The 14291-nt window shown below is 43.7% G+C and overlaps 1 protein-coding gene across 2 annotated transcripts in view; it reads left to right on the top strand.

Annotated features, from left to right (window-relative positions):
* Positions 1-13944, top strand: part of LOC129851065 (cytochrome b-c1 complex subunit 1, mitochondrial-like) — a 29288-nt gene extending 15344 nt beyond the window's left edge. For both annotated transcript variants that reach the window (XM_055917249.1, XM_055917248.1), the window contains 11 exons: positions 10040-10180; positions 10342-10428; positions 10566-10695; positions 10993-11191; positions 11352-11431; positions 11580-11695; positions 11838-12142; positions 12287-12372; positions 12476-12564; positions 13152-13227; positions 13404-13944. In XM_055917249.1, coding sequence (XP_055773224.1) covers positions 10040-10180; positions 10342-10428; positions 10566-10695; positions 10993-11191; positions 11352-11431; positions 11580-11695; positions 11838-12142; positions 12287-12372; positions 12476-12564; positions 13152-13227; positions 13404-13468 — 1374 coding nt within the window. In that variant the 3' untranslated portion in view covers positions 13469-13944. The remainder of the gene's footprint in view (positions 1-10039; positions 10181-10341; positions 10429-10565; positions 10696-10992; positions 11192-11351; positions 11432-11579; positions 11696-11837; positions 12143-12286; positions 12373-12475; positions 12565-13151; positions 13228-13403) is intronic.
* The last annotated feature ends 347 nt before the right edge of the window (positions 13945-14291 follow it).

The following is a 14291-nucleotide window of genomic DNA, read 5'->3' as shown; positions in this document are numbered from 1 at the left end:
TGTGGGATCAACAGTCAGCAGATCACCCCACTACCACTTTCTCTCCTTTTCTTGGCCATGATGACATCAAATCAAAGTTTATTGGTCACATACACCGTTTTGTAAAGGACATCAGCAGTATGATCTCTATTATTGAATCTCTTGATCCTCTCCCTGAACCTCTCCCAGTGCAGGGATGCAAACTAGTCACCTTTCGGCGAAATTCGCCGTTTTTGAATCCTACGTGATTCGTGTAGATCCGATGAAAAAAGTTTGGGAGAGAGGCGGGGGGGTTGGATCACTACTGGCTGTAAACAAACGAGTGATACGCGTTTGGAGCAATGCTGGCTGCTGTATCCAAGGCTCCGCCAATCGTTTACAAAACAGAATGCAGTGCAGCACGCGACTGAAGAGAGAAGAGACAACCAATTTACTAGTTACAGCCTCAGTGCGCGCTCTGGAAAGGCAACTTGCCAGTTACAGCAGCGCGTCCCAGAATGATAACGAGGAGGTAACGTTAGGTGAGAATCCTGACCACGGAGACGGGGGTGAGAAGGTGAATGAAGCGTACTTCATGAGCTGTAAACGAAAAACGAGTGGCATTCGGAAAGTTTGAGGTGAGGGAGAAAGTGTGGTTGAACAAGTAACGTTATTAGCATTAACTGTCTTGCTAGCTGGATCGAATTCTCCGTAGCTAGCCAGAGAAATGCTGAGCAACATTAGCCAACTTATCTGATCAAATAATTTAGTTTATGGTGTGAAGATTAGCTTGCTAATAGTCAGACAGCTAACATTAGCTAGCTAACGTTACAACACCAGATGAACAAACATTAGTAACCTAACCAATTCGCTATTATACGACTCCAAATGTCCCCCCTGTCAGAATTCTCCCCATATTCGCGTTCTTCATTGCTGCGACTTGCTTGGAGGTTGAGATTTCTGCTCTTCACTCCGGTTGTAAGTTTAGCCTACATTTCACTGATCTCAGTAGCAGAAAGCATTTTTGTCTGCAGTTTTCGTTTTGGCTATTTATTTCAATGTGGCGCCCTGTGCGAACCCCCCTGTTATGGGTTAATTTAACATTCAAACACCCCCCCCCACCCCCCCCCCTGCAACGCCCGCCCCGGGAAAGATGCTGCCCATGTCGCCCGTACCTAAACCATGATACTGATTTGTATTAGTCTATACATAAATCTACACGCATACATTAATTATTAATTTCGGTTTCCTATCCTGACGTGAAGTTTGTTCTATAGAAATTATTTGACTCTAGCCACAAAATTAAGGAAATTAGAACGGTGGGAGAATTCTGGCAGGGGGGAGTTTTTCGACACAGCACCGTTCCGCAAATTATAACGCGTTAGTTGCTTACTGCAATCTGTGTGAAATGTTAACTAGCTAACGAACTAACCACTAAATGTTAACTAATGTTTTCTCTCTACAGTATGTGGTTCGTTTTCAGAATGAGATAATTAAATTAAAATGAGGCGTTGTTTGTTAAACAAGTGGATTCAGGGATCAAGTGTAGCTGGAGATGGGCCTGGCTTAAGCTGGATATCATTTATTTTATTTATTTCACCTTTATTTAACCAGGTAGGCTAGTTGAGAACAAGTTCTCATTTGCAACTGCAACCTGGCCAAGATAAAGCATAGCAATTCGACACATACAACAACACAGAGTAACACATGGAATAAACAAAACATAAATAATACAGTAGAAAAATAAGTCTATATACAATGTGAGCAAATGAGGTGAGATGGGAGGTAAAGGCAAAAAAAGGCCATGGTGGCGAGGTAAATACAATAAAGCAAGTAAAACACTTTAATTGTAGATTTGCAGTGGAAGAATGTGCAAAATAGAAATAATGAGGTGCAAAGGAGCAAAATAAATAAATACAGTAGGGGAAAAGGTAGTTGTTTGGGCTAAATTATAGATGGGCTATGTACAGGTGCAGTGATCTGTGAGCTGCTCTGACAGCTGGTGCTTAAAGCTAGTGAGGGAGATACGTGTTTCCAGCTTCAGAGACTTTTGCAGTTCGTTCCAGTCTTTGGCAGCAGAGAACTGTAAGGAAAGACGACCAAAGGAGGAATTGGCTTTGTGGGTGACCAGTGAGATATACCTGCTGAAGCGCGTGCTATGAGTGGGTGCTGCTATGGTGACCAGTGAGCTGAGATAAGGCGGGGCTTTACCTAGCAGAGACTTGTAGATAACCTGTAGCCAGTGGGTTTGGCGACGAGTATGAAGCGAGGGCCAACCAACGAGAGTGTACAGGACGCAATGGTGGGTAGTGTATGGGGCTTTGGTGACAAAACGGATGGCACTGTGATAGACTGCATCCAGTTTGCTGAGTAGAGTGTTGGAGGCTATTTTATAGATGACTCACCGAAGTCGAGGATCGGTAGGATGGTCAGTTTTACGAGGGTATGTTTGGCAGCATGAGTGAAGGAGACTTTGTTGTGAAATTTGGAACCCGATTCTAGATTTAAATTTGGATTGGAGATGCGTAATGTGAGTCTGGATGGAGAGTTTACAGTCTAACCAGACACCTAGGTATTTGTAGTTGTCCACATATTTTAAGTCAGAGCCGTCCAGAGTAGTGATGCTAGTCGGGCGGGAGGGTGCGGGCAGCAATCAGTTGAAGAGCATGCAATTAGTTTTACTTGCATTTAAAAGCAGTTGGAGGCCTTGGAATGAGTGTTGAATGGCATTGAAGCTCGTTTGGAGGTTTGTTGGCACAGTGTCCAAGTACATCACTGGGGCCAAACTTCCTCCCGTCCAGGACCTCTATACCAGGCGGTGTCAGAGGAAGGCCCTAAAAATGGTCAAAGACTCCAGCCACCCTAGTCATAGACTGTTCTCTCTGCTACCGCACGGCAAGCGGTACTGGAGCGCCAAGTCTAGGTCCAAGAGGCTTCTAAACAGCTTCTACCACCAAGCCATAAGACTGCTGAACTTCTAATCAAATGGCTACCCAGACTATTTGCATTGCCCTCCCCCACCCACCCTCTTCTACGCTTCTGCTACTCTCTGTTATTATCTATGTATAGTCACTTTAATAACTCTACCTACATGTACATATTATCTCGACTAACCGGTGCCCCCGCACATTGACTCTGTACCTGTACCCTCTGTATATAATCTCGCTATTGTTATTTTCCAGCTGCTCTTTAATTACTTGTTCCTTTTATTTCTTATTCTTTTTCTGATTTTTTTTAACTGCATTGTTGGTTAGGGGCTTGTAAGTAAGCATTTCACTGTAAGGTCTACTACACCTGTTGTATTCGGAGCATTTGACTAATAAGATTTGATTTGATAATACTTTGTTAGTTACTTTTGATGTTGAGTTGTTGTACACAAATATTCCTCACAAGTGCGGAATTGAAGCCATGGAACATTTTCTTCTGCATCGTGACCCCAATGAACTACCTTCCAGTTCATGCATTATAACCTTGGCTAAAATAGTACTCACACACAACTACTTCATGTTTTTGAAATTATTTCTTTATTCAGACGAAGGGTACTGCTATGGGATCCCCTTTGGCTCCAAACTATGCTAATTTGTATGTGGGTTACATGGACAGTCAATGTTCAATCCTCTCGTATGGCTACAATCAATGCAATGCCACTTACAAATGTAGATCCTTCAAACACCCCAAACAGGGAAACAGTTCCCATTCAAAGGTGTTATCACATGCTCCACTAAGGCAGTTATTTATCTTATAACTTGTCCTTGTGGTAGAAATTGTGGGTAAAACAATGCGCAAACTAAAAGTACGAACCTCTTAGCACCATTCGGTGCAAAAACTCAACTTACCCAGTTGCGATCCACTTGATTTCGTCGGCATCAAACACGTCACCCTCCCTAGGAGAAGAGGTGACCTCGACAATTTATTGTTAAAACGAGAGGCTGCCTGGATCTTTAATTTAAAGACCCTTGCTCCCTTCGGTCTCAACGTAGACTGATCTGAAACCATTATTGTGATTTGCCATTAATTGTAAATGTTTTTATTTAACAAGGCAAGTCAGTTAACTTCTACCGACTCAGAAACCCGGATCCGGGAGCACCCCCACCTCCCCCACCAGTAAAAAAGCTGAATAGCATAGCTAGCATAGCGTCACAATTAAATAGTAGCATCTAAATATCATTCAATCACAAGTCCAAGACACCAAATGAAAGATACAGATCTTGTGATTCAAGCCATCATCTCTGATTTGTAAAATGTTTTACAGGGAAGACACAATATGTAAATCTATTAGCTAACCACGTTAGCAAAAATCACAATTTTTCTTTGTCCACCATTTTTTCTCAACACCAGTAGCTATCACCAATTCGGCCAAATAAAGATATTGATAGCCACTAAGAAAGAAAAAACCTCATCAGATGACAGTCTGATAACATATTTATTGTATAGGATAGGTTTTGTTAGAAAAATGTGCATATTTCAGGTATAAATCATAGTTTACAATTGCACCCACCATCACAACTCGACTAGAATAAATACAGAGAGCAACGTGTTTTACTTATTTACTTAAAAATACACAGCGTACACTAATTGAAAGACACAGATCCTGTGAATCCAGACAATATTTCAGATTTTCTAAGTATCTTACAGCGAAAACACAATAAATCGTTATATTAGCATAGCACATGTGCAAACATTACCCCAGCATTGATTCACGGCAAAAAGAGCGATAGCATTATCACCACCAAAATGTATTAATTTTTTCACTAACCTTCTCAGAATTCTTCAGATGACACTCCTGTAACATCATATTACAACATACATATAGAGTTTGTTCGAAAATGTGGATATTTAGCCACCAAAATCGTGGTTAGACAATGAGAAAAGTAGCCAAGCTGGTCAGAAAATGTCGGGCGCCATATTGGACAGTGATCTAGTCTTATACATAAATACTCATCAACTTGACTAAAAAATACAGGGTGGCCAGCGATTGATAGACAATTTAGTTCTTAATGCAATCGCTGAATTACATTTTTTAATCTATCCTTACTTTTCAATACAGGTTGCGCCAAAGCGAAGCTACACCAAAGAAAATGGCGGCATAAGCGTTTAACATTTTTCGACAGAAACACGATTTATCATCATAAATAGTTCTTACTATGAGCTGTTCTTCCATCAGAATCTTGGGCAATGAATCCTTTCTCCGGTCTAATCGTCTTTTGGTCGAAAGATGTCCTCTTGTCCCGTCGAAATGGCCACTAACGTTCACCATGCACTCGAAAAGTGCCCAGCTCCTCGAAGTGCGTCACACAGAAATGCCATAAAATCGCCCTAAAGGGATATAAATTGCTATAAAACGGTTCAAATTAACTACCTTATGATGTTTTTAACACCTATAACGAGTAAAAACATGACCGGAGAAATATTACTGGCTAAACAACAGCTTGGAAGGAGGCAAGTCCGATGTCCATCGTGCGTCAGGCGCAGAGACGAAAAGAAATGTACTTCCGGTCATTGGTGTTTTATACAGGCCCTGATTGCGCAATCGACTCCATTCAAAGCGTCACCACTTACTGACATCTAGAGGAAGACGTAGGCAGTGTTTGTTTCTCCATAGCATTTACAGGGACATTAAAACTGACCTGGGAACAGGGGCCAAGATTTCTGAAATCTCACTTTCTGTCATGAAAAGTGCTGTAGAAGGAGTTCTGTTTCACTCAGAGACATAATTCCAACGGCTATAGAAACTAGAGAGTGTTTTCTATCCAATAATAATATGCATATTGTACGAGCAAGAATTGAGTACTAGGCAGTTTAATCTGGAGACCGATTTATGCTAAGTCGAAACAGCACCCCCTATATTCGCAAGAAGTTAAGAACAAATTCTTATTTACAATGACGGCCTAACCCGGACGATGCTGGCCCAATTGTGCACTGCCCTATGGGACTCCCGATCATGGCCGGTTGTGATACAGCCCGGGTTCGAACCCGGGTCTGTAGTGACGACACTAGCTCTGCCTTGGACGGCTTGCAACACTCATGATGTTTGTAGACCTATGTAGCCAAATTGTATCTACAGTCGTATGAAAAAGTTTGGGCACCCCTCTGGGGCTGCATTATAATTTACTCTGTCGTCACAGAAAATGATCACAGTGGCATGCCATTCATTTTCTAATAAAAGCTGAGTACTGGGGTATTGTCCAGACAAAGATTTTTAGTTTAGCAATATTAAGTTGTATGAAATTAAATCAGAAGTGAAAAATAGGCTATGCAAAAATGTGGGCACCCTTGTCATTCTGTTGATTTGAATACCTGTAACTACTTAGCACTGAATAACTGGAACACACAATTGGTTTGGTGAGCTCATTAAGCTTTGAACTTCATAGACAAGTGCATCCAATCATGAGAAAAGTTATTTAATTAAGGTGGCCAATTGCAAGTTGTTGTTCTCTTTGACTCTCCTCTGAAGAGTGGCAACATGGGGGCCTCAAAACAACTCTCAAATGACCTGAAAACAAAGATTGTTCAACATTATGGTTTAGAGGAAGGCTACAAAAAGCTATCGCAGAGATTTAAGCTGTCAGTGTCCACTGTGAGGAACATAGTGAGGAAATGGAAGACCACAGGCACAGTTCTTGTTCAGGCCAGAAGTGGCAGGCCAAGTAAAATATCGGAGAGGCAAAGGCGAAGGATGGTGAGAACGGTCAAAAACAGCCCACAGACCACCTCCAAAGACCTACAACATCCTCTTGCTGCAGATGGTGTCACTGTGCATCGTTCAACAATTCAGGGCACTTTGCACAAGGAGAAGCTGTATGGGAGAGTGATGCGGAAGAAGCCTTTTCTGCACACATGCCACCAACAGAGTTGCTTGAGGTATGCAAACGCACATTTGGACAATCCAGCTTCATTTTGGAATAAGGTGCTGTGGACTGATGAAATATTGAGTTATTTGGTCATAACAAGGGACGTTATGCATGGCGGCAAAGAACACAGCGTTCCAAGAAAAACACTTGCTGCCCACAGTAAAATTTGGTGGCGGTTCCGTCATGCTGTAGGGCTGTGTGGCCAGTGCCAGTACTGGGAATATTGTTAAAGTTGAGGGTCGCATGGATTCCACTCAATATCAGCAGATTCTTGGGAATATTGTTGAAGAATCAGTCACAAAGTTGAAGTTATGCCGGCGCTGGATATTTCAACAAGACAACGACCCAAAACACTGCTCAAAATCTACCCGGGCATTTATGCAGAGGAACAAGTACAATGTTCTGGAATGGCCATCCCAGTCCCCAGACCTGAATATCATTGAGAATCTGTGGGATGATTTGAAGCGGGCTGTCCATGCTCGGCAACCATCAAACCTAACTGAACTGGAGATGTTTTGTAAGGAGGAATGGTCCAAAATACCTTCATCCAGAATCCAGACACTCATTAGAGGCTATGGGAAGCGTCTAGAGGCTGTTATTTTAGCAAAGGGAGGCTCTACTAAATATTGATGTGATTTTTCTATTGGGGTGCCCAAATTTATGCACCTGTCTAATTGTGTTTTGATGCATATTGCACATTTTCTGTTAATCCAATAAACCTCATTTCACTACTGAAATAGTACTGTGTCCATCAGTTATTTGATAGATCAAAATGAAATTGCTGATCCAAACACCCAATTATTTATAAATGGAAATCATGGAAATTGTCAGGGGTGCCCAAACTTTTTCATACGACTGTATGATGATATGCTATCCATTCATGTTTTTTTGTGTGTTGTGTTTATATCTGATAATTAAAACCAATGATATCAGGCCACACCTGGCCATGATTATAGACACCTGTGTGTGTCCTTTGACAGTATATAAACTAGTGACCCGCAGTGTTTGTCATTATACCCTGATGAAGACAGCTTGTCTGTCAAAACGTTGGTTATGAGGTTATTAAATTAATGTATCTGAGCTCCTAGTGTGCGGCTCTCCTTTTTCTTTTTGAAGTATTTTACTCTGCTAGCCAGCACCTCGTCTAAACGGGTGTGCTTTTCTTTCGCTTCCACATACACAGTTTAACAGATGATATAGTGGATGCAGTGAAATGCTTATGTTACTAGCTCCTAACAATGACATTGAGGCGATCATACATTTCTAAAATGCATAATATTTTGCTAATTGTCTCTTCATTCCATTACTACAGATTATTTTAGCAATTTCATACATATCCTTACACCAGTACTATCAACACAACAAAATCAACTAAACTCGGGGGGAAAAAGAAACGTCCTCTCACTGTCAACTACGTTTATTTTCAGCAAACTTAACATGTGTAAATATTTGTATGAACATAAGATTCAACAACAGACATAAACTGAACAAGTTCCACAGACATGTGACTAACAGAAATGGAATAATGAGTCCCTGAACAAAGGGGGGGTCAAAATCTAAAGTAACAGTCAGTATCTGGTGTGGCCACAAGCTGCATTAAATACTGCAGTCATCTCCTCCTCATGGACTGCACCAGATTTGCCAGTTCTTGCTGTGAGATGTTACCCTACTCTTCCACCAAGGCACCTGCAAGTTCCCGGACATTTCTGGGGGGAATGGCCCTTGCCCTCACCCTCTGATCCAACAGGTCCCAGACGTGCTCAATGGGATTGAGATCCGGGCTCTTCGCTGGCCATGGCAAAACACTGACATTCCTGTCTTGCAGGAAAACACACACAGAACGAGCAGTATGGCTGGTGGCATTGTCATGCTGGAGGGTCATGTCAGGATGAACCTGCAGGAAGGGTACCACATGAGGGAGGAGGATGTCTTCCCTGTAAAGCACAGCGTTGAGATTGCCTGTAATGACAACAAGCTCAGTCCGATGATGCTGTGACACACCGCCCCAGACCATGACGGACTCTCCACCTCCAAATCGATCCCCCTCCAGAGTACAGGCCTCGGTGTAACGCTCAACACCCTGTGTTGTCTCCTTCGACGATAAACGCAAATCCGACTATCACCCCTGGTGAGACAAAACCGCTACTCGTCAGTGAAGAGCACTTTTTGCCAGTCCTGTCTGGTCCAGCGATGGTGGGTTTGTGCCCATTGGCGACGTTGTTGCCGGTGTTGTCTGGTGATGACCTGCCTTACAACAGGCTTACAAGCCCTCAGTCCAGCCTCTCTCAGCCTATTGCGGACAGTCTGAACACTGATGGAGGGATTGTGCGTTTCTAGTGTAACTCGGGCAGTTGTAGTTACCATCCTGTATCTGTCCCGCAGGTGGGATGTTTGGATGTACCGATCCTGTGCCGGTGTTGTTGCCACAGCGAGGTCTGCCACAGCGAGGACGATCAGCTGTCCGTCCTGTCTCCCTGTAGCTCTGTCTCACAGTACGGACATTGCAATTTATTGCCCTGGCCACATCTGCAGTCCTCATGCCTCCTTGCAGCATGCCTAAGGCACGTTCACGCAGATGAGCAGGGACCCTGGGCATCTTTCTTTTGGTATTTTTCAGAGTCAGTAGAAAGGCCTCTTTAGTGTCCTAAGTTTTCATAACTGTGACCTTAATTGCCTACCGTCTGTAAGCTGTTACTGTCTTTAACGCTGTTCCACAAGTGCATGTTCATGAATTGTTTATGGTTCATTGACCAAGCATGGGAAACAGTGTTTAAGCCCTTTACAATGAAGATCTGTGAAGTTATTTGGATTTTTACGAATTATCTTTAAAAGACAGGCTCCTGAAAAAGGGACGTTTCTTTTTTTGCTGAGTTTATTTGCTGAAGAATATCAAATCAAATCAAATGTATTTATATAGCCCTTCGTACATCAGCTGATATCTCAAAGTGCTGTACAGAAACCCAGCCTAAAACCCCAAACAGCAAGCAATGCAGGTGTAGAAGCACGGTGGCTAGGAAAAACTCCCTAGAAAGGCCAAAACCTAGGAAGAAACCTAGAGAGGAACCAGGCTATGAGGGGTGGCCAGTCCTCTTCTGGCTGTGCCGGGTGGAGATCATAACAGAACATGGCTAAGATGTTCAAATGTTCATAAATGACCAGCATGGTCAAATAATAAAATCTCTTGTCACAGTCAGTGTTGTAGGCTAACTATCCTTTCCCTCTCTCTCCAGCCCATCCTGCTGTCTCTGCGGCGTGGTCAGGCTACGGTGACCTACGCCCAGAGCCTTCTGGGAGCTCCTGAGACCCGTCTCACTGCCCTGGACAATGGCCTGAGGATCGCATCGGAGGAGACCGGACACAGCACATGCACTGTAAGTACCTGCTGTCATTGATCATACAATCCAAGCAGTCATCTTGATGGATTTGGGAAACATTGCCTAGTGCAGACAATCACTTAGTCACATTTTATGATGATCCTGACTATTTGTTGGCGCGTCATGGTATCTAGCTACGTTCCACCTCTGTCTCTCAGGTTGGGCTGTGGATCGGCTGTGGAAGTCGCTATGAGACTGAGAAGAACAATGGAGCTGGGTTCTTCCTGGAGCACATGGCTTTCAAGGTACACAACAGCCCCGACATCAATGCAACCTACCTTCCGTCTCATAAGGGACTTCACACTTACTTTACTACTGCACCAGACTGGCCCAAGATGGTTTCTCTTCCCCCCCCCTTTTTTCCCATGTTTCTTTTCCCCAGGGGACAAAGAAGCACACCCAGATGGCCCTGGAGCAGCAGGTGGAGTCCATGGGTGCTCACCTGAGTGCCTACACTTCCCGGGAGCACACTGCCTACTACATGAAGACCCTGGCCAAAGACCTGCCAAAAGGTGAGCCAACCAGACCACCTACCCAGCATAGCAGACACTTCAATGAGGCAGGAATAAGGCATGGAGACTGTTTATAAGGTGATATGACAATTCAATAGTGTGTACAATGGGTTGGGTTCTTATAAGCCCTTCTAGTTCCACAGAGGTTGAGTGAGTGTTCATGTATATAGTTGTAAAGCTCCTGTTTCCTTTTGGTGAATTAGTTTCTCATGCCTGTGTTGAACTTCCATTCCCATGGTCTCCAGTAGTCCTTGTCAATTGCTATGTATACTGAAGTGCCCCTCTCACGCTCTCCAGCGGTGGAGCTGTTGTCAGAGGTAGTGCAGAGCAATGCCCTGAACGAGGCTGACATAGAGCAGCAGAGGAGTGTGGTGCTGAGAGAGCTGGAGGAGGTGGAGGGCAGTCTACAGGACGTCTGTTTGGACCTGCTGCATGCCACAGCTTTTCAGGGTACCCCCCTGGGACACAGTGTGCTGGGACCGTCCCAAAACGCCAGGTACACACACACACACAGAGCCTACCAGGGAATCCTATTGGGTCAGAGCATGCTAGGCCAAACCAAAACACCAGGGAAACTCGCACATGTTATAGAATCCTGTTACATTTCACAGCACTCCCAGTTAGTTGAGCAGTAAAGGTCTGTCTCTTCCCTTCAGGACTTTGAGTCGACAGGATCTGGTAGATTTCATCAGGAGCCACTACAAGGCCCCCCGCATGGTGCTGGCAGCTGCTGGAGGTATGTCTCCCATACATTAACACTGGCATGTTTAGGCTGTATATAGAGGTATTACATGCCAATACCAACTGGCCCTGATTGTTTTTTTATTTTATTTGAGTGTAATGGTTTTCTGTTTGTAATGGCTCACTGCCTGTTTCCTGTGTAGGTGTGACTCATGAGGAACTGGTTGGGTTGGCCAAACAGCACTTTAGCGGGATTTCCTTTGAGTACGAGGATGATGCCGTGCCTGTTCTGTCCCCCTGCCGCTTCTCTGGCAGCGAGGTGAGAGCGCCCCTGTTTGTGTGTGTCCGAATTGACAGATGTTTGAACAAGGGCACAGGTATCCCATCAGAGCTTTTCTTCTTTTTATTTGGAATGTTAATATGGTTAACCCTGTGTTGTCTCCTCCTCTCGCCCGCTGTAGATCCGCATGCGTGATGATGATATGCCCCTTGCACATATTGCTATCGCTGTGGAGGGGGCCAGTGCCGCCAGCCCAGACATTGTGCCTCTAATGGTGGCCAACTCCATCATTGGCAGCTATGACATCACTTTTGGTGGTGGAAAGCACCTGAGCAGCCGCCTGGCTCGTCTAGCCTCAGAGGAGAGTCTGTGCCACAGCTTTCAGGCCTTCCACTCATCCTACAGCGACACTGGTCTGCTGGGCATCTACTTTGTCACTGACAAACACCACATCGATGACATGATGCACTGGTCACAGAACGCATGGTTAGTTGTGATTTCCAATATATACACTCACAAACACAAAACATGGACACACTCCTAGTCCAACACTTATCCTCAGCCTGTGTAATTTTACATATTTCATTTGGTAGTATTGACCTCCCTCGTTTTCTTTCTCTTTCCCTGAAGGATGAACTTGTGTACCACAGTGACAGAGAGTGATGTTGCCAGAGCCAAAAACGCCCTCAAGGCCAGCCTGGTGGGACAGCTCGACGGTAAGATCTCTATCTCCTCATGTAGCCTGTCAGACACTTAAACACACACACACAAATACCTCTCCCTGTTCAACACTAACACTGCCGTACTGCTCTTGTGTAGGAACGACACCGATATGTGATGACATCGGCAGGCACGTCCTGAACTATGGCCGCCGTATCCCCCTGGCTGAGTGGGACGCCCGCATCGATGTGAGTACAACCGCCTTCCATGCACCACACATACAGCTGTTACACCCTCCTCTACCACCTAGAGCAGAGGTATTCAACCCTCCCAATTAACAACAGTCAACCTTTAATTCATTACATTTTCATCTCTTACATTTTTTTTTTACCAATAAATACTTATATTCAGTAAAATGCAATTTTTCTAATCATCTTTCTCAACATTTGTATATTGTCCCATACAATAATCTGTACTGTTAATTTTTATATTAAAACATATATTCTGAACAAAAATATATATGCAACATGCAACCATTTCAAAGATTTTACTGAGTTAGAGTTCATAGAAGGAAATCAATCAATTGAAGAAAAAAAATGAGGCCCTAATCTATGGATTTCACATGACTGGACAGGGGCGCAGCCACTGGGGAGCCAGGCACAGCCAATAAGAATACGTTTTCCCCCAATAAAAGGGCTTTATTACAGACAGTTCCCCCAGACCCGACTTTGAATACCACTGATCTAGAGGGTGCTCTTTCTGTATCTCTCTGATCTCACTCTGAGTTTCCCCCCCCCCACCCCTTACTGCATTCACTCCACATTTCTCACCTCAGGCTGTGACGCCCAGGATGGTGCGTGACGTCTGCTCCAAATATATCTATGACAAGTGTCCCGCTGTGTCTGCTGTTGGTAAGTTACCACACATCAGTATTCCTTCCAAGCAGCCTTTGCACCTTAGTCCTCTTGTCCAGGATAAAGATAGCACATAGTCTAAAAGTCCAGCTAGTGGCTACCTAGCTTGGTAATGTTCTGATTCCTCAATTCTTCTCTCATCTCGTCTTACTGTCTTTCTCTCTGTTCCACAGGCCCCGTTGAGCAGCTGCCTGACTACAACAGAATGCGCAGTGCCATGTACTGGCTCCGCTTCTAAGAACCCAATAGTGTTGCTCTCTGCGTGTTCCTTTCACTCTGAGGACTGCCTCAGCTCATCAGCACAGATCTGCATCGGCTCCATCAAAGGTCCCTCTCCTCCATCTCTCGCTCTATTCCTGCTATGTTAGTTTTAGTTGGTTATGAGGGAGAGAACCACTGTTGAGGGGGTGAATAAGTTCTGAGTGTTCTGTTTCCCTGTAATTATCAATAATTACCTCTTGAGAAAGATTGTAATACTGAAGATTTTTGTTAATGTAACTGAGCCTTTTCATGCACCTGGTACTGTTCTGGGGAAGAGAGGGGAACACCTGAAGACATTCAGTGATAAATACATATACAGCAAAATCAGGGCACTGTACAACCAGTTAATGTAGAGCAAAAGTATTTATGAATTGATGTAGTATTTTGTTTCTGTCCTATTGTACATAACAGAAGCTCTCATTCCGACAAATTAAAATAAAACATTGTAAAACACTTTGTTTTTGAGTCATTGTCCCACACACAGAATTAGATTAGTAAGACTTAATATGTTATGATCTATCCTTATCCTCCAGGCCTCCAAGCCACCAATGCCCCACTTTGGAACATTACATTTAAAATTGGGGGGAAGGGGTTATAAGCTGACAGTATTGCTTTCAGATTGTCAAACCATGCATCATTTAGCTATTTGATTTTCAATTTTAGGGCCCCTTTTGGTGTAAAAAAGATAAACATTTGATACAATATTGAAATTGGCCTTTTGTACCAAATCCCACAAACGCATTGAATAACATTTATGAATTGCAAAGAAAATACTATTTATTTTTTGATTAAGTGACTGA

The sequence above is a fragment of the Salvelinus fontinalis genome, chromosome 3 (genome assembly GCF_029448725.1).
Source record: "Salvelinus fontinalis isolate EN_2023a chromosome 3, ASM2944872v1, whole genome shotgun sequence".
In the NCBI taxonomy this organism is placed as follows: domain Eukaryota; kingdom Metazoa; phylum Chordata; class Actinopteri; order Salmoniformes; family Salmonidae; genus Salvelinus; species Salvelinus fontinalis.
This window is presented reverse-complemented; position numbering and strand designations above follow the sequence as displayed.